The sequence below is a fragment of the Drosophila tropicalis genome, unplaced genomic scaffold, assembly GCF_018151085.1.
Source record: "Drosophila tropicalis isolate 14030-0801.00 unplaced genomic scaffold, ASM1815108v1 contig_878, whole genome shotgun sequence".
In the NCBI taxonomy this organism is placed as follows: Eukaryota; Metazoa; Arthropoda; class Insecta; order Diptera; family Drosophilidae; genus Drosophila; species Drosophila tropicalis.
Window position 1 is genome coordinate 12,290,990 of NW_027173374.1, and position 19,867 is coordinate 12,310,856.

Consider the following 19,867-nt stretch of genomic DNA (forward strand, 5'->3'; position numbering starts at 1 on the left):
TGAGTTAAGGCATAGACGAAGCGAAACTACTTAGCTGCTCTTACTCCCTCTACTCTGGGAATTCCCATTTGGGCATCTGCCTACATATGGCCTGCATTATCGAAAATTCTTTTATGCCGAGCGTCTGCTAATAAATGAAATATGATGCGGGAGAGACAGCCACCACCATCCTCTGACACATTGTCGTAGATCTGGCTACAATTTTCAATATATGAATCAGTATTGCTATGTGTGTGTGTGTGTGTGTGTGTGGCTTCCGCACGGCGACACAATTTTCTATTTTTGGCAAATTATTTTTCTGTTTGGTATTGGATTTCCTCACTCAACTCACACAAACTCCCAAAGTCCCACTCCCACTCCCACTCTCCTCCACATTCAACAATAAACCCAAGAGCCATTGCCAAGTTTTTGGCTTCTTCGTTTTGGTATGCGCGGTGCGAAAACAAAATTGACGTCAATTACGCAATGCACACACAAACACACACACACACAGAAAGGGAAGCTTACCAGTAGAACCACTGAACCACCCAATTGCCCAAACAACAATCCCCCAGTCTAGAATTCTCTGTTCTGCTCTGTTCTTTGCATGCCTTTGCCTTTGCCTGTGCCTTGCGCCTTTTGCTTACTAATCCGCTTCGGGGATTTTGGGAATACGCATAGCATACTTTTCTGCGTTTTGCGGGTGGATGGGAAGGATTTTTAAGCTCAACGCTTCAACGCTCGTCGCGTTTCATCTGGTCTCTCTAGTCTCACCTCTCATCTTTCCCCCCCGCATCAAAAGGTTCTCAAGTTGCCTTTGGTGTTTCGCTTGGTGTTTGTTGTGGGTTTTCGCACCCTCAGCGGCGGCTGTTGCTGCTGTTACCGGCTGCTGCTGCTGCCAATGTTATTGCTGGGTGCTAATTAACGCATTAAATCATATTAATGTCGCCAAATGTTTCAAAGTCATTGCCATCCCACCACCAACGACTTCAGCTCCTTTGCATATTTTCATCTCCTGCTGACATAAATTGAGGGCAAACCTTAAAGCAAAGAGCAAAAAAAACGTGGGCATCATTTTTGCTGCAGATGCAGAAAAATCACAAATTAATTAAAGACTCTTCGATATCTCTCGTCTTTCGCGACTGGCTAATAAAACTTATTTCATAATTGTTCATAAACTTTACAATATTATGAGTTTTGTGAATTAGTTAGTTAGTTAGTTTCTTTGGTCCTACTGTGATGAGTCTAAGTCGGAGTCTGAGTCTCAGTCTGGAGAGTCGGTTGTCTTATGTGTTGCATGTTGCTTGCTGCTTGTTGCATGCAATGGCAAGGCAAAAAAAAAAAATAAAAGAGACAAGGCGGCCGGCCATGCCGTGTTGTCAACTATTTCTTCGGTTCATAAAAATTGTTATTAATTGGCACTTAAATGCTCAAACGCAAAAGTTGAGAGACGATGATGATGATGATGACGATGACGACGACGACTACGACGAAGCGTCGCACTTTTTGCTGTTTCTGTTGCTGTTGATGCTGTGCCTCCTCTTTTTCCTTGTTGCTGTCGCCGAGCGTGTTGTGAAATTTAAGCTTTTTAGCAGTTGTTGCCGTTGCCGTTCGTTGCATGTTAACCTTTGCCTCGCTTGTAATGAATGCAACGGACTGAAGGCACGGAGAGGGTGCCAGGCGGGGATAAATGTAGGATGGAGGACACACGGCTGGAGACTTGCTTAAATCTTTCATATAAATTTCTCTACTTCATGTGGCACTTGTTTAAAGTCCATTTTGGACACTGCGTGAGTGTTTATTAAGTATGTTTCGCTCTCTAGAGAAACGGAGACAAGAAGGAGAAGAAAGCATACAACTTGAGAGGAGGCCAGAGACTCATTTTGATTGAAATTTGTACACAGAGAGAGTGTGTGTGGTTGTTGTACATAAATCTTTCACACACTCGGTCATTGAGCAAGACACATTTAAATCCGTTTCATTTGAAATTTCTGCTACCCTCCGCGCTCGCTTCTTGCCCCCCTCCCCGACGTTTCTTATGTCATTAAAGAAATTAATAAAATGCCATAAAATGGCAATAAAAATACAAAACAACAACAACAACAAAAAGACACAACGATCGCTTCATACATATGAAATCAAGCAAAAGCCAAAAGCTTATTAACTTTTGTTAAACATTTATTACGATTTTTTGCTGTTGTTGCTCTCCCACTTCATCTCTCTCCCTGTCTCTTCCTCCCCGCTCCTTTTCTCTCCTGTGGGCTCAGTGTGCTGTGAATGCGAATTGCAATTTTTGTGCGGCAACAGCAATGTTAATTAAAATTTAAAAAAATGTGCAAAAGAACACCTTGAAAATATAATTTTGTTATTTGCGCGCCACACAAGAGAACTGGTGCCTCCCCCTTCGCAGTCCCCCCTGCCCCTATCGTTCACAATGAACCAAAAAGTATTCATAAATACAACAAAGACGATGCGTCTGGAGCTCTAAAGATCTTTCTGTGTTGGCCTGGCCTGGCCCCGTGTTGCCATTTTTGGCCGACCGACCGCTGTGAGAGCTGGTCAAGAGTTGTCCGATTTCGATTCCGATTCCGAAGACCGACCAACTCGATGCGAGTGTAAATGATATATGTGGGCAGACGGGCGGGGCAGGGCGGGGTCCACCGCATACAACCAGCAGTGAGCCATTCAAGTTGCGCTGTCTTGTCTGTCATTTGGAGCCACACACAAGCCAAGCCAAGCCACAGCATCAGCATCAGCCAGCTTCATCGTTCATGGGGTCCAAGACCAGGCCGAGTGCAAATGACTTATAAGAATTTAATATTTAACAACACAAATCAATTCAAAAATCATCAGAGACCTGGGTAGAGCTGGGGCAATGGTGGCAGAGGCATAGGGAAGGGAGGGACTAAGATTGGGACTGGGCTGCGAGACCTGGACCCAAAACAACAACAAAACCAAAACGAAGAAGAAGAAGAGGTAAAAACTCATTTGGTGCTGGTTTTCATGAGCTCTCAGTTCACCATTCCATGGACACAAAGTCTCATTTCATTTGGATGTTATTCACTTTTTGGTATCACTGCTTAAAGGTAACGAAAATGAAACTTTTACGTTAAGGCAACAATATACAAGGAGAGAGAGTGATGCAGAAAGAGAGAATTGTTGCTGCTGCTGATGATGATGATGATGATGAGGATGGAGCTGGGCCCCAGTCGTTAACATGGTGGGTCGTCGTTCGTGGCGGTGGTCGGTGGTCTGTCGGTCCAACGGTCTCTTGCCTTTTTGTTGTGGTCAGTGCAAAAATTATGAAAATCAAAAACGTCTTTTTGGCCCTGCCCTTGGACCTATACCTTGGTCATTCTCTTTGTATGATTTCTTTTTCGATTTTTGTTTTAATTTTTGATCTTTTCCCCTTTCCACCCCTTCTTTTTTTTTTTTTTTTGGGACTTTAAAGAGTTCTTCTCTTTAGTTCTTTGGCAGTTGTCGTTGCCTTATAGAAAAATATATATAACCAGACATAAAATTAAAAAGACATACAAAGTGAAACATGTAGAAGAAGAAGAAGACAAAGCAGCAGCAGCAGTTGCATCTCCCGCTGCGACCCCAAAAAAAAGAATCTAAAGAGAACAAAAGGAGAAAAAATAAAAAGAACAACAGAATATGTAAAAGAAGAAAAGAAACAAAAACTCATTCCAATGGGGCCGACGGGTCGCCAAGTTCGATCAGCTCGTCAGGCGAAAAGCCACAAAAAAGACGACTAGGACCATACCCTTTAACTTCGGTCCTCATTTAATCTTCAACTCGAATGTCAATTGGTCTCCAATGCAGTCCAATTCTTTAGTTTTCCATCCAATATGCCCTGACTTGGTCTATGACTAATGGGTAGAGATATGCACACGAAAATTATCGAGCATTTAACACTGCCCCAGCTATATGGATCGAAAAGATTTTAAGATTGAGATCGAGGCAATGGCAGCGCCATATTGCATTTGGGGTGGAATGGGTGCAGATCGGATGGGATGAGATGAGCTGGTGGAGCATTGTGAAAGGGGAGTAGAGGCTGGCAATACAAACACTTTGCACTCAACACCCATTTAGCTGCCTGCCACTGCTGATGCTGTTGCCTGTTGCCTGATGATGATGATGACGATGTGGCCGACAGCAGAAGCAGCAGCCGCCAACCAAATTGTTTACAATAAAAAAATTTGCGATCGATTGCTGCCATGGCATGAGGAAAAGTGTGGGTAACCGCAAAGATCCAACACTAACACAACTGTAAACTATTTACAGCATTGCAGGCAGCAGCAGCAGCCTTTCGAGATCTCGATGATTGTTTTGATTCAGTTGGTTGTTGTTGTTGCTGTTGTTGTTGCTGCAGCGCTTCTATACAATAAAATTTATTTGATTTCTTTACGCCGCTTTCATGCCTCAGTATTTTTCTTCAATTTTCCTGCACTTTTGAACGTGATCGTTGTTGTTGTTGTTGTTGTTGCTGTTGCAGCGGCGGCGGGAAAATGAAAATGCGGCAAAAGACTACTACAACGACGACGACGGACATCGCTGGCGGCGGCGGCTTCGCTTCGCTTTTATAAAAATAAATTGTTCGCAGACGTAATGATGCGAAAGCAATTGAGAATTCTCTATATGCATTTGTCTATATATATATACATACAAAGATCCATGTATCTATATATCTTTCTCTCCGTGTGTGTGTGTGTATTCGTATGTGTATTTGTTTGTTGTTTGTTGGAATGCGTAGAATTTCAATTGACTGTGGGCAGCGTGTACAAAAGAGAGACAGACAGATTAGTAAGGGGAAACAGATAAAGAACAAGATCTAAGACTTACTTATGCAACAGACACAGACAAGTGAAGATAACAAAGCAAACAACTATCAAATGCAAAGATCTATTCATTCTTCCCAAATATCCTTTATCTTATGATGATCAAGCCTAATTGAAGTTGCTTCGCTCTTAATCTCAACTGTCCAATCAACTGACAATTTGACTGACAACATTGTCACGATTCATGATCGTTTTTGTTTTGGGTTCGTCTGCAGTGTTGGCAAATGCTCACAGCAGGATCTCTCTCTATCCTTCCATCTCTATCTGAGTGACTGCTCGTTTGAACGGCTTTTTGCCTTTTTTTTTTTAGTTTCCTCATTGAGACACGCCCACTTGGTGGAGAAAACGCAGCCAGCGACTTGCTCAACCTCAATACAAAAAGTTAATTGTTTGCCAGTTTTGCTACCCCCTGGACGGGATTTGGTATCCTCTTGCTGCGCCTGCGTGAATTTCGGGCGGGTACAGTCAGAGCGATGTCTGCGGAGTTAATCCGATTTGTTGCGCCCTCCTCACCGAGGGTGAGTTATGCGACTCTGTGATTGATTACCCGATTTTGCTGTATGTGTGTGTGTGTGTGTGTTTTTTTCCTTTTTTGTTTTGTTCCTGTTTTTTGTTTTTTGGCTCAGGGTTGTTCTTACCCTGTCTAGATGGCTTTCGCTTTCTCATAGCATCTCTCTATCTCTGTCTCTCGCTCACCAAAGTGGCCCAAAGTGAAATTGTTTGAAAACACATTTAATTGCTGCCCATTGGCATCTGACGTGACTCAGTTGGTTTATTTGTTGTTGTTGTTTCGAAAGGTGAAAATTTGATTAAGCAGGCCTGAAAATGAAAATGTAAACGAAAAACTTGGCTTTTAATTATTGCAATTACAAATTGCTGCCGAGCGCAAAAATTGCAAAAATCACGCATTTTATTGATTTTTAATTGCAGCTCGTTGCATACCAAGGCGCCTTTTACAGCTCTCAAGATCGGAGATGGTGATGGAGTCGATGTTGATGTTGTCCATTCACGGGCAAAAGACATTGAGCATTTGTGCCTTTAATTATGTTGTTGATTGCTGTTGTATGAATGCATGTATGTCCAACTGTCCAACTGTCCAGTTGTCCAATTGTCCATTTGTCTGTTGACTTGTAAGGAACCTAAAGCCTATACCTTACTCTCTCTCACACTCCACCAGTTAGTCAAGTTAAGTTGTCATAATTTTTGTCGTTCAACAAAGGCGACAACAACAACAACAACAACAACAATCGACAGGCAACAACACCTGCAAAAAGATTGGCCAGAGACCAAGTCCAAGCCAGCGCGCCAAATGCCGCAAATAACTCAGTTAATATAATTAAGTTTTGCACGAAATGTGCAACAAAAATATGCGAAAAATGCCACGCAATCTTAACCAAACCAACAAAAAAAAAAAACGCCAACACACACACACACACACCTGTATACAAGTTGAAACAAAGTTTATGAACTTGTTCAAGTGCAGACACGTGTATATAATGGACATGGTTAGTACGTTAAAATTGCAGAATGACATGGCCCATATGTAAATTACGCAATGGCCAAGCCATACCAAAAAAGTGGCCAAGAGTTTTTCTAGCAATAGTAGAAAGAGAGAGAGGGACTTTTATAAGGTTAAGAAAGTTGATCAGAGACATTTTAAGATTGTTTAAAAAGGATTTTCAAACTAGTAAGCCATAATTCCATTAACTAAAAGCTTTATTCATCGGTTTAACTTACTTTTACTCTAACAGATAGTTCAAGTATCTCTAAGAAGAACAATTTTTATATCTCATTGGTGACTGCTTTGTTTTTTCGACAAAAAACGATATTGATCTACTTAAATCAATCAAATTTGATGCAGCTGTAGCGTAATTAAATTAGATTTTATAAGCGGCTTACACCCCACACACATCCACGCAAAGAGCACCTGTTTAAACACACTTTTAGAAGAATATATTCTGAAATGAAATCAAATTCCATGAATTTACATTTCGACCACCGGGCATTTGCATACAAATCAGAGCCACAGGCTTGATGGGCATTGAGAGGCATCCACTGGTTCGTTGTCATTGTCGTCGATGTCGTCATTTGCAACCCTTCAAATGCTTTAGACTCCAACGAGAGGGGAATGAGAATAACACCAAAAACCAAAAAGAATGAGGAGAAGAATACAAAAAACAAAAACGAAAAACGAACCAACAACAAGCATCTAATGATATTTTGATGTTGTCTCGATGGGTCTTCAATGGGTGCTACCGTCTCCTTTCTCTCACCACTCCACTGTTTGGATGGAAACCCGCAAAATGCGTGTTTTAAATCCAATTTAGACATTATCTAATTTAGGGCATCTCTTTGCCACTCACCGGTCTCTCTGTCTCTGACTCTCGAGTCGCACGCTCGTTCCGTTAACATTTTATGCAAATCTATGGAAATTTCATTATCTTGCACCCCTTTTTTCCAGTCTCTGTGTGTGTGCTCTCTGATTTTTTGGCTAAATGCTGTAAACGCCGAAAGATGTAATAAACTCATTTAAACATCGCTACCGTTGGGTTCGGCCTTGCCTTGGTTTGCCATGCCATGCCTTTTTTTCTTGCCTCTCTATGGTTTGGGTAATGAAATTTTCAGTAAAGCATCTTGTGTCTAGGTTCACGATAATATGCAAATGGTCTGGCCCAGTGGGACGTCCCGGCCAACCGGCGAGTAGCAGTCAAATAAGTGACTAAGTGAATGAGTGAATCTCGACCGCCAACGTTTCGTGTTGCAATAATCAAATTTTCTAATTTTTATGGCTCTCTCTGGGGCAAGTAATGGCCAAAAAAGCAGACAAAACCCAAAAAAAAAAAAGGTGAACTTCACGACCAACTCTAATTGATTTTGCAGTGGCCAGTTTCCAACGGACTTGAGGAGGCCAAAAGAGACTTGTGCCGCGTCATGGCAATGGCGACGGCGTCGTCTTCTAGTCTACTGCGCCCGTTCGCAATGATGCGACAGTTTTTTATTTCGTTTTTCGTTTTTCGGCCAGGCTTTTAAAGGCGGCATGCCGTCCGCCCATTTTCAGAGGCCTTTTAAGACAAACCTTGGACGGAAAAGTGGCAAAGGGGCATATAATGGATTGAGGCATGGAGAAGGGGGCATTATATAAAAAGCGCCGTGCTGAACTTCGCAGCAAACGTGACACAGCAGAATGCTAAGATCGGGGCGTTGCTTGGATGTGAAGTGTGTATTTTTCGGCTTTTACAATAGGCTTTTGCCTAGAGTTCTGTGAGAGCCGCTCCATACATTTCATATATGGTAATAACAATAACAAAAGTGCGTGGCTGCGAATCTTTTTGATCTACATTTGAGTCATTGCGGCATGGAGCCATTTATCAGAGCGTTATATCAATAATAGTATATGAATTTCAAATTATGCTTCCCCAACCCTCCCCCCCAACCAACCAAAATGACTGGGCAACATTTTAACGATGATGATGACGACGATGACGATGACTGGCCTGGACTTGATAGTGTTAGGAGTTGTTGTAGTCCGTAGACTCTGTTCAATTCAAGTCTCAGACAAGCTGGACAAATCCTTGTAATACCTTGTCTATGGGCATGTTTCCTCTGCCGTCCAGCTAATTTCAACTGTCAGCTTATCTGGCCAAAAACAAGATGGGGCGATAAGCGGCCAACACCTTGGCTGGCTTTTTGGGATATGTGTCAGGCGAAACGAAAAGAAACAAACATTATGTAGGGAAATATCTATAAAATCTCTTAAATCCAAATGAAAATGTCTGCAGCGGTATATGGCTTGGGTTGGGGTTTCTTTTTGGTGACTTTTCATTCGCTGACAAGCAACTGTCCACGTAATTTGCAAATGAACGTTCAAGTCGGGCAAAGTCTCCAAGTTGGGCTGCATATCCGATCGAGCTGCGATCCTTTGGCACGATGTGTTTGTGTTGGCTGTCGTCTCTATCGTATTGCGGAATCTATTTGACACTGTGTTGTGGTATCCTCTGGTCCTGATTCTGGCACTCTGACTGTCTCTCTCTCTCTCTCTCTCGTTTACAAGGCTTGTTTTGATTTTTGTCTTGCTGCGAGGCACGCTATGGCTTGAAGAGAGGGTTGCGGGTGTGACACTTTACATGAAATTACTTTGCATACACATGCATCAAATTAATTACACGATTAATGTTCTCACATGCAACGAACTGGCTATAGCCTATAGTCTCCCTGTCTGTCCCTCTCTTTCTTTCCATCCGTACCGCCATCTTACGCTTATGCAAATCTATTTCTCGCGATCATCGCAGCATTTGCATGTTGCTATCTTGATATCTTGCCGGCAAGAAAATGATTCCATTGCCTTTCGTGATTCGCTTTAGCCCCCATGCCACATGCCGCACGTCCCTGCACTGCTCACTCTCATCCGCTGTCAGCTTTCTTTGGTTGGACTGGACCTGCCAGTTATTTAGACGCAAAGAATGTGTGTTGGAATTGTGTGAAACATGCCATTTGAATAATTATCTTATTTGCATTGCAGCAACGGCAACAAATGCCCTCGACTGCAAATTAAAAAAAGTCCAAAGTCTGCTTTTCATTTCCCCTATACCTATCTCCCTCACTCTTTCTCTCTCTCTCTCTCTCTGGTTCACTCCCTTTCTCAAGCTAATCTCTACAAGCTCTGAGCTGAGTTGCATTTGGTTTAGCGAAAAATTTCAAATTGATAGCTGAGATTGGAGGCAGATAAACCCGCCCTGACATTCTGTGTGAACATTGCCCAATGCAAATCGCGTGCTGCTCCATTTCCGTCCAAAGTCCCGTCGCAAGGCTTGGCCTGGGGCCCGAGGAGGCCGGAGGAGGCCTTCAGCCACCAATGCACCATCAAAACATTGCCCCACTGTAGTCCGCGTCGCATTGCGTTGCGTTTCGTTGACTACTTTTCCACTGTTTGTGTAACATAATAACAAAGGCAAACAAATGATAAGTTGATAGAGCCACAATTGCGCGCCACCGTCCTCAAGCCGCTGCTGAGGCACTTCGCTTATCTATTTATTATTTCTGTTGTTGCTGTTGTTGCCGTTAGTTTTTTTTTGTGTTCAGGTAGCTTCTGAATTTTTATTATCAAAATACTAATTTCTTTGTTTGCACAAGATTTCCAAAAAAAAGAAAAAAGAAGAGAAACGTTGAAAAAATGTTCTACGGATAGGGTGTACCTGCTTCAATTTGTTATCAGCTTATAAATATTTAATCACAGACTTGTACTTAGGCGTACTTTTTGGTTTTTTTTTTATATATTTTTGGTCTGCGATAGCAGTTAGAGATTTCTTTAGAGAGAAAGAGCAAGGCAAAAGCCAGCCACATGGCGTATGAGTAATGTCACCTACTGTTCACCTATTATGCTCGTTCCCACTCTCCCCCGCTCTCCCTCTCTCTCTATCATACCATCTTTTGGTATCTCTCTATATATATATTCGAAATAGTTAGAATTTTATAATTATGTCAAGTGTTTCGACACGAAATTAACATGTAGCCACTTGAGTGGCTTTTGGCCGGAAACTCACGCGACTTTTTGTTTGGTTAAATGAAGACATGTTTTATTATTAAATTTGTTGCGAGCCACTCAATCGTTTGGCATGGGGCAGAACACCAAAAAAACCAACAAAAAAACGAATGTTATTTATGTGAGATTATGTTTTCACAACAAATAAACAAAAACCGTTTTAGTTTTTTGTGAAGTCATCATCAATATTATAAAACATTTATATAAATTATCAATTACAGTCGAAGAAATTATGTTTCAAGGTTAAATTTGTAATTAATGATTAAAAGAATTCGATGGAATTTCAATTTCTAATAAACTTGTGAACGGTTTAGCAGTTGGACGAGAGGCATTTCCTTTAACTTGGCTAAAAAGTTGAAATCTCTTTTGAAATTTTTGCATTCAACTTGGAAATTCCATTCAATTTGCCAGTCAGGCAAATCAGACTGTCTATCGGTTTGTTTGTCTCTCTGTTGTCTGTCTGTCTGACTGTCGCTTTGTCTGCTGTCTGAGTATGTGTGGAATAATTGTGTGTAATTAACTTGCAATTTGATTGAAATTATACCTCGCACACGTGATACATGCCATATATATACATATATACACTTATATGTTTGTTTATGTATGTATATAAGTAAAGCAATTTGCGTGCCAACCTGTGTTGGTGGTGGGACGGGGATGGTGGGGAGAGGCAAAGTCAGCCATATTGAATTGTTTTGCCAGCGCCAATGATGGGTCTTCCAAGGAGCAATGAGCTCCTCCAATCCAACTGTCAGCTACTTTAATTAAAAATTCAACCCTCCAACACACACACACACACAAACACACACATGCACACACACATGTGCGAACACATTTTACAACTTGAACAAATTTGAAAAACAATTAAATGCCATGCGCGCAATTAAATACACAAAAGGTGGCAACAACAGCAAAAGCAACGGCAGCAGCTGCTGCTCAAGTGGCACACAGTTCCAGTTCTAAACCCCGTTTCAGTCTCCCGTCACTTTTAGTGGGTGGGGCCTTGGCATATACCGTTAATTAAGCAGCAGTAGAACCCCAAACCGAAAGGATAACCAAGCCAAGGACTTGAGAGGGAATCTAAACATGGCTCGAGGGCGCTAAAAACCACCACAGCAACAGCAACAACGACACAAACAGACACTCACACACACACACAGACACACACATACACACAGCCACACAAAGAAACAAGCAAACAGACACAAAAGCTTTATGCCAAACAACAAATCCATCAAAATAAACAGCTGGGAGGGTTTCTTAGAGGCCTAGGACAGGGGAATTTCATTCCTTCTGCTTCATCTCCTGCCACAATCAGCAATCGCCCAGACCCAGACTCAGACTCAAAACCAATCCCATGGAAAGCCGCAAAAACTTTCCGTGTCTTTCAGTCTGTGCGGCCGTGTAAAAAGGATTTAATTATTTGTTCTAAGGATATGGATTAAGCCAAACCGAAAAAATAACACACACACACACATTCCCTTCCTTGTCTGAGGGTGCTTAGTGTGTGTTTGGAGTGTTTGTCAGACAAATAGGAAAATATGTTTCACGTCCACTTTGCCAGGGCTCAGTAAATATAGCTCGACAATGATTATTGGGTTTGCGTTCCTTACCAAAAAAAAAAATGAATGCCCAGAGTTCAGAGTTTTTAATTGTGAAATGAGCCTGAAGCCACCAAGACCATGACTGTGTTGGGCCCTAATCCCAGGCCCAGGTTCAGCCTGAGGGCTAACTAACCCCCTGCCCAATCTACCTACCGACGAATGTCAAATGCAGAAGAAAGGGCTGCAGGCACACACTCAAAACATACGCTGCCACGCCTCTATTGATGTTGATGCTTCCCACGCATCATCCAAATTGTAGTCCGTTGTTGTAACTTGTATTTGGAAAATATATTTCCCATAGTCCTTGGCCATAATTTGATTGTTTTGCTTACTGAATGGCTGGATGGCGGGTGGATGGCGGGTGGATGGCGGGTGGGTGGGTAGGTGGTTCTTTCAACTGTTGATTGTAGTGATTAATACTGAATGAAATTACATGGCCTTCAGGCGAGAGTCTAGTGAAAATTGCATGTTTTGATTTGCACCAGGACACGCGCCACTGGCACTCAAATTACGTACTCGTTGGGCGTCTGGAGCTGATCCGACTTAGTCAACTCATTTGGAAGGCATTGAGACTGACCAACAACAAGCACAAACAATTGAGCAAGCTTCGTTTTCTGTTTGACTCTCGCTTGGCATTAGCATTTTGTGGTAGTCAATCTTTAAATATTTAAACAAAACGATTGTCATGCTGCTCCTGCTGCTACTTGGGTAACTGGCATTAAAAATTTAAAGAGCAAATGTCAGATATTTGGCGCTTTTCGTTCTGTTAAATAAATAATTTCACTCACTCCCCGCCCCAAAGACCTCACACCATAGAGAAAAGGGGCCCCAAAAGCCCACAACAACCGCCCATTTCCACTCCCACTCCCACTTCGGTGGTTGGGGAGCAGAGAGGTTGGAAAAAGGTAAACGAAAATTGTTTCTTGATCATTTTAATGCACCCAAAGGGCCTGAAAGTGAAAAAAAGTTTACGTGACGTGGCAGTGGAAGTGGAATTAGAATTAGAATTGAATGGGAGTGGGTTGGTTGGTAGCTTCACTACGCTTGGGTTTCATTAATATTAAAAGCAGACCACAGGAAGAGACAAGCGGCGGGCTTGGCCCCTTGGCACCTGGGCAGCCTCATCATTTAAATAGAAACCAATATTTGATAATAATTGTCACAGGACATGCAATGTGATAAGAGTATCTCTGTGTGTGTGTGTGTGTTTGTTTTTGTGTCTTGTGGCAATTCGATAGCTTAATTTCTTGCCCCGGCTGCTAATTGAAAATGTAATTAATGCACGCATCGATGATTCGCCTGCTCCACTTCCAACCTTTCTGATGCTCCTCCTGCGAATGATTCCCGCCTGGGAGCGCGCCTGGCATTTAGCACGAGAACTCTAGAGGCAAATATGTTAAGGCATGCCGCTCCCAGGGTACCCAAAGCACTCAGAGATTCCATATCCTCTGGTACTTTGGGCTCATCTTCTTCTCGACACTCGTCGTGTTCGTAACTCGATACAGTTTCAATGGGCCACAAGCCGCCAAGCCGATAGACAGAGAGAGAAGAACCCCAAAAAACTTAATATAAACCAAGAAGTCAAAGTGTGCGGCAAGTGTGAAAGATTCGTAAAGTTGACCAGACCTCAGCTCATCAGACCTTAAGTCTCCAAGCAACCAACCGACAGACCTATCAAATTTCCGCCTGTCATAAAAGGAAAGTTATTTTGTTCCATGTGAAAATGCAGCCCTTTGTTTCATTGCACTTAATTAAATGGCCAGAGAGAGAGAGAGAGAGAGAGAGAGACTTTGGTCTTAATGAGCCACAAATTAGCCATCGGAATCGAGACCAAGTTCCTTTCGTTTTATGGCCCATAAAAAGTAATGACAATTGCCACAATTGGCAAGAGCCGGAATAGAACAAGTCTCTCAGTTATTGTTTATGCCACTATCGAGAGAGACACCTTGTGGCTAATAAAACTAAAGTTATATACAAGTAGATACATATAGTAAATATCGTAGACCTTAGATCCCACACAAAATATTAGTATGCAGACAGCGTGTCTAATTATTAATAGTTTAGCCATTTGGCCTATGCGTTTTGAAATTGAAAGTAGCTGGAACTACAATTACCAATTGGAAACTGGCCAAAAATCGAATCAGTTAAACTTTCAACTAAGGTGGGGGGGAGTGCCTCATTGCCCCTTTATGCCAAATTGTCTATAGCAGGGCGCCATTAATATGCGATTTAACAAATATTTAGCGAAAATATCTGCGTCGTTCTCTGCATGCCAAATGAATCAGCAAAATATATAAATAAAATATATACGTAGTCGAAAATTTATTATTGAACGAAAGTCAAGAATTTTTACGAGCTTGGGAAAATAATAATTTTATGGTTAAAAAATTAACCCTACCCACCGATCTCATCATGATGTCGCCCTTCCCCCTCGCCATGCCTGGGGTCCAGTTCTTTGCACGTGCATGAAATTAATGCGAATGCGTTAAATTTTTGTTGACAAGAAATGCTTCGTTATTAGCAGAATTTAAATTGTAGCGCTGCTTACCACATACATATCTGTATGTATATATAAAAATCGAAGACCTGGACATTGACATTTTTGGTTTCTGCAAAAGTTAAAAGCATTTAATATGCCGTCGTTGTCGTTGTGGCCAAATGATGATGATCATGATGAAGCTACTTCTCTGAGAGAGGTTCCTCAACTACTCCTAGTTAGAAAACTGTCGGTTGGTCGGTCAGACGTCCAATGGCAGTCGCTGCATATTAATTTGATAACTTTGGTATATAGAATATTTATTTTTACACACACACGTCTGTCTGGTCGTCTGTCTAGGCCTAGGCCATACGGTTGATCATATTATGGTCAGGCTGTGGCAGTTTTGACAACTTGACAGACATTGCAAATAGACTGGCGCGGGGACTACTGGGGGTTCCGTCGGTGACCAGCCAAACGGACCAACAATATATTGCCTACCTTCATGTATGTCCGAGTTTATGTGGCTCAATTTTATGGTTGCTTGTGACAATTTAAAGCGACATTTATAAGCAATTTGTTACTAATTCTAACAAACACCTAATGCATGTATACATAAATAAATAAATGAAAATATATAACTAACAAACATCTATATTATGGCGAATTGAATTAATTTGTATCCGCTCTCTCTTTCTCCCCTCTCTTTCTTCTGTATTTGCAGCGGCCGCCAAGCTCATCGTTGTCCTATGGCGGAGCAATGAACGATGATGCTCGATCGCCGGGCGCTGGTAGTACACCTGGTCCATTATCACAGCAGCCACCTGTCCTAGATACATCAGACCCTGGTAAGTATTATTGAAGGAATTTATGCCAACTTATAAACCTATATATCGTAAGGCCAAAGTGTTTGGCTCTTCACACTTCTTTTAGCCATTTGATTATGTTGTTTGACTTCAGCCTCAAGGGTTCGAGTTGTAGGAAAACTACTCGACAAAACAGTGTAACACATAAGCAACAACAACTTACACGGCACTTTGAAAGGGACAGCCCAGAGCTTACCTCTAGACTGCCTGTCTTCTCCATATGGTTGGAGCTCTTCTGTCTCCCTCTCTCTCTATCTATCTGTGTGTGTGTAAACTCTTCAATCGCCAACGCCAACTTGAAGATATAAACCCATGGAGCTTAGCTTAGCTCTTTAGACAAAAAAAAAACGAAGTATTTATACTCTTCAAACTCAAGATTTCTAAAGCGACTCCTTCTACATAGGGTTATAGATGAAAGTTTATCTGATTTCTGATACAATTACTAAATGAAAGACAGCATCTAACTACAAATCATTTATAGTAGAACTGAGTTTCTAGATCATTTAAATGCTTAAGACTTTTCCTCATAATCTCAAGTTTCTGATGATCTAAAATATTTTCACTTTTAAATTGATTCAGTTTCGATAGTGTGTATACCCTTTCTGATGGGTTAGAGTAACAGCAAAGCTAAAGTAGATTTTTCAATATTTTTTTTTTTGAGTGCGACTGACGTAGTTTGCACTTGGCGCTTCTTTTTGAAGATTTTTATGCGAGGATGGAGGAGCTTCATCTCCAGGTTGAATTATTTATGGTGATAGGCAAGAAAACAAAAACAAAACTACAAAATATATACATACATATATTTTTATGTGCATGTACATAAATGAAACTGACTGTGTGTGTGTGTGTGTGTGCATGTGTAGTATTTATTTATTTTTATACCATACACCCATAGGGTGAAATGGTATATTAAAGTCGCCAAAATGTATGTAACAGGCAGAAGGAAGCTTCTCCGACCCTATAAAGTATATATATTCTTGATCAGGATGAATAGCCGAGTCGATCTAGCCATGTCCGTCTGTCCGTCCGTCCGTCCGTCCGTCCGTCCGTCCGTCCGTCCGTCCGTCCGTCCGTCCGTCCGTATGAACACGCAGATCTCGGAGACTATAAGAGCTAGAGCCACCAAATTTGGTATGTATACTCGTGTAGTATGCACATGTTCAGAGTTAATTGGAATTTCGGCCACGCCCCCTTACGCCCCCAGGAATCACATAAAACTGTTTTTCTTAAAAAGTATAACAGCTAGACACATCAAATTTGGTTTATATACTCGTTTAGTTGGCGCGCAGAAACTAATTGTTTAAACTTTTTGCCACGCCCCCTTCCGCCCCCGGAATTTACATAAAACTGATTTTCTTAAAAACTATGACAGCTACCGACATCAAATTTGGTATGCAGACTAGTTTAATAGACGCGCATAAACTGGCTATTTAAAAATTTTGCCACGCCCACTTCCGCCCCCGCAAATCAAACAAAACTGATTTTATCAAAAACAAACAAAGCTAAAGTCACCAAATTTAGTATGTATACTGGCTTAGTATTCGCGCAGAGTATATATATTTTCATATTTTGCCACGCCCACTTCCGCCTCCATAATTAAGAAAAAACCGATTTTCTCCTGTAGTTTTTTGACTATCGCATTCAAATTCGGCAGACTAATTAATCTTATCTATTTCTATCAAACTACCAAATTTTATTGAAATCGGACTAGAAACATGCAAAATACGCGTATGAACGTATTTTACTAAGCGGTCCACAAGGCCAGAATTGGCCGTTGGCTAGTAGCGGCGCTAGAGTGCTCGTGTGTTTGTAGAGTGAGCGAGATAGCACATACTATGAAACATGTAAAAACAATTTAATAGACATACATATGTACATTTGGTTTTCGAAATTTAAAAAAATTTGTTTCACCTGGTGTATGGTATACCCGAGTCGACGAGTCGACTTACTTGCTTCATTTTTGTTTTTTTTTATTATTTGCCGGCAACAACAAGCAACAAAAGCGCTAAGAAAACAGCACTCGAAAAAGACACTCTTGGGCCACTCGTCGACATCATCGTCATCGTCGTCGTCGTTTGCCTTGTTGAGTGCTAGGTCCATGGTGATAATGCAGTTTACCCTCCATAGAAATGGCAACCCACAGTGGAAGAAGAAGAAACTAGAGAAGAGTCTATAACTTTTTGGCCATAGACCAAGTTCATCTTCATCCTCATCGCTCTCTCTGTCTTAGGCGGTAATCCAAAGCCAATTCAACTGACTGACGTCAAAAAGTTGTTGTAAAACTTTAAAGCAAGCCGACAAAACAACAACAACAACTTGTACTTGGAACACGACAACGCGCCATTTTGATTGATTTATCTACATGTCGCTTTACTTTGTAGACAAATTAAATTTTGGCATAGTTTGAGCTGCACTTTTTCCCTGACTTGTGCCTGAGAATATGAAAATTATCTACACTTGAATGATTTTTGTGTTACAAGAGACACAGAGAGACAGAGAGAGAGAGAGAGCGAACAAAATTTTCATATTATGATAAGGCAAAATGGCATCACCTCCCCCTCCCCCCTCACTTATATACATTATTCCTCTACCACTTAGTTCTTTGTCATTTCTCTTTTTTTTGGGAAATTTGCGGCGCGTATTTCGGGCGTAGCAAATAGATATTTTCTACATTTTAAGTAGACATGACGACGGAGAAGGAATGTGGTTACCAAAAGATATTCTCTCTGCTTCTCCAGAGAAATTCCATTGCAATGGCTGTGAGACAAAGGGAGGGTGGGAATGTGTGTGGAGAGGGCAGCGTCACTGCTTTTTGGAGGGTTCGCCGTAATTTTATGCACGAATTCGTAAAATGTTATTCAAATGGAAAATGTGATTTTTATCAATTTTGACAGGAATTTTTCCTTGGCAAAAAGCATAAAGAAAGTGTGCATGAGAGAGAGAGAGAGAGTGAAAAGGAAGGAGGAAGAGAGAGCGGTGAGGAAAAACTGAAGGAAATGCCTTCCCGAATTTTGAATTTTCGAGAGTTGGTAGCAAAATTTATGAGGTCAGGGCAAAATTGCCTGGCAAAGGTGAAGGACTTTAAGTGCATAAATACAAAACAATTCTCAAGTAAATTTAAAAAACAAAATAGCAAAAGAACTGTTCATCAAGTCACACATTTTTGGTTCACACTTGACAATTATTTCACATAATTCTTATATTTATAGATCGGAATCAGTTGAGGGCATGTTTGTTTCCTAGGAAATCTTTAGTAACAGAATTAAAACTCATTTTATTTCAGTAAAGTTGTGAGAAAATACAAATTAAATTCTAGAATTTTCCAACATACATATATACATATACCTATCTATTATCATGACAAGTCTATTTGGGCGTCGACCAGTTAGTTTTCCATATAAATAATCCAAGCAATTAATAGTTACAGCCAGCCCAACTCAAGTCTATAATTATAGATCACCCTCATCAGACAAAACTGGGGAAAATTGCTGGAAAAAAGTAAAAGAGAATGAAAATTATGATCTATCATCGCCATGATGATGTTTGTTAATGCATAATTATAGACCCAAAAACCCAAGTGATAAGTGTCAAGAGTGTCTATTTGAATTCCAAGTGTGTGTGTGCGTGTGTGTATATGTGTTTATTTAGATTGAAATGAGGTTCAAGTGTCGCTTAAATGCAAATCAAAATGAGATCAATTTGATTGCCTTTGAGCTGCGAAAATGAAAATAAACAAGAACAGCGGGCAGCAGTCAACTAAGACCCACACATTCTACCCTATTTTTACACTACCCTCCTCTCCTCTTTGTGGACCTAAATATATGTACTCCCGTGGTTCGTCACTTTTCTCTTGCTGACATTGATTGAAAATGCTGCGTGACGTAAATTAACTTTCATGGCTTGAGCCAAGCCAAGCCATCCATTTGGTAGGGGTAAGGATAAGGGTTAGGGAAAGTTGTGATGGTGGGAGGGGGTTTTGCCTCAGAAGTGCGTGTTATCCTTTCCGCTTTGCCGCAAGACCCACACAATTGCCAATTGTTACAATTTTAAAGTTCAAGGGGTGGCTAGTCTCGCTGTGTGTGTGTGTTTGTGTGTGTGTGTGTGTGTATGTTGTGTTTGTGGCAGCTTGTTTTTGTCATTGCGGCCTTTAAGCCGCAGCCGCCTCATTTTCTCGTCATTCACAATTCTCATCCTCATGGTTGACATGACCTTATGGACGTTGTCGAAGTCGTCGCAGTGCCTCGAGTGCACTTTTCGCTACTAAGGCGATTATCTTTATTGTTGTTGTTGTCGCACAACATTTCTTTTTTTGTTTTTGCTTATTTACATTGATGAAATGTGTTACAGCTACAATAACAATAACAGGAAACTATAGCCAGGCTAGGCTGTCTTGCTGTTTGTTATCTTACCACGCACAATTAGACAATTTTCATTTGTTTTTCCACTCCACCCCATGCCATTCCATCCATTTGTCCCCCTCCTGTCCAGTTTCATGCCATTCTGCTTGACAGTTTCTCATGGAAGACGGCCTGGGAGTTTCTGTTCTTTCAGTTTGATTTCAT

The 19,867-nt window shown here is 41.2% G+C and overlaps 1 protein-coding gene and 1 long non-coding RNA gene across 3 annotated transcripts in view; one reads left to right on the top strand and one right to left on the bottom strand.

The window, feature by feature from the left end:
• Positions 1-19,867, top strand: part of hth (homothorax) — a 111,341-nt gene that overhangs the window by 39,019 nt on the left and 52,455 nt on the right. For both annotated transcript variants that reach the window (XM_068301987.1, XM_068301988.1), the window contains exon 7: positions 15,164-15,287. In XM_068301987.1, coding sequence (XP_068158088.1) covers positions 15,164-15,287 — 124 coding nt within the window. The remainder of the gene's footprint in view (positions 1-15,163; positions 15,288-19,867) is intronic.
• Positions 1-19,867, bottom strand: part of LOC137585949 (uncharacterized) — a 174,698-nt gene that overhangs the window by 26,251 nt on the left and 128,580 nt on the right. The window lies entirely within an intron of this gene.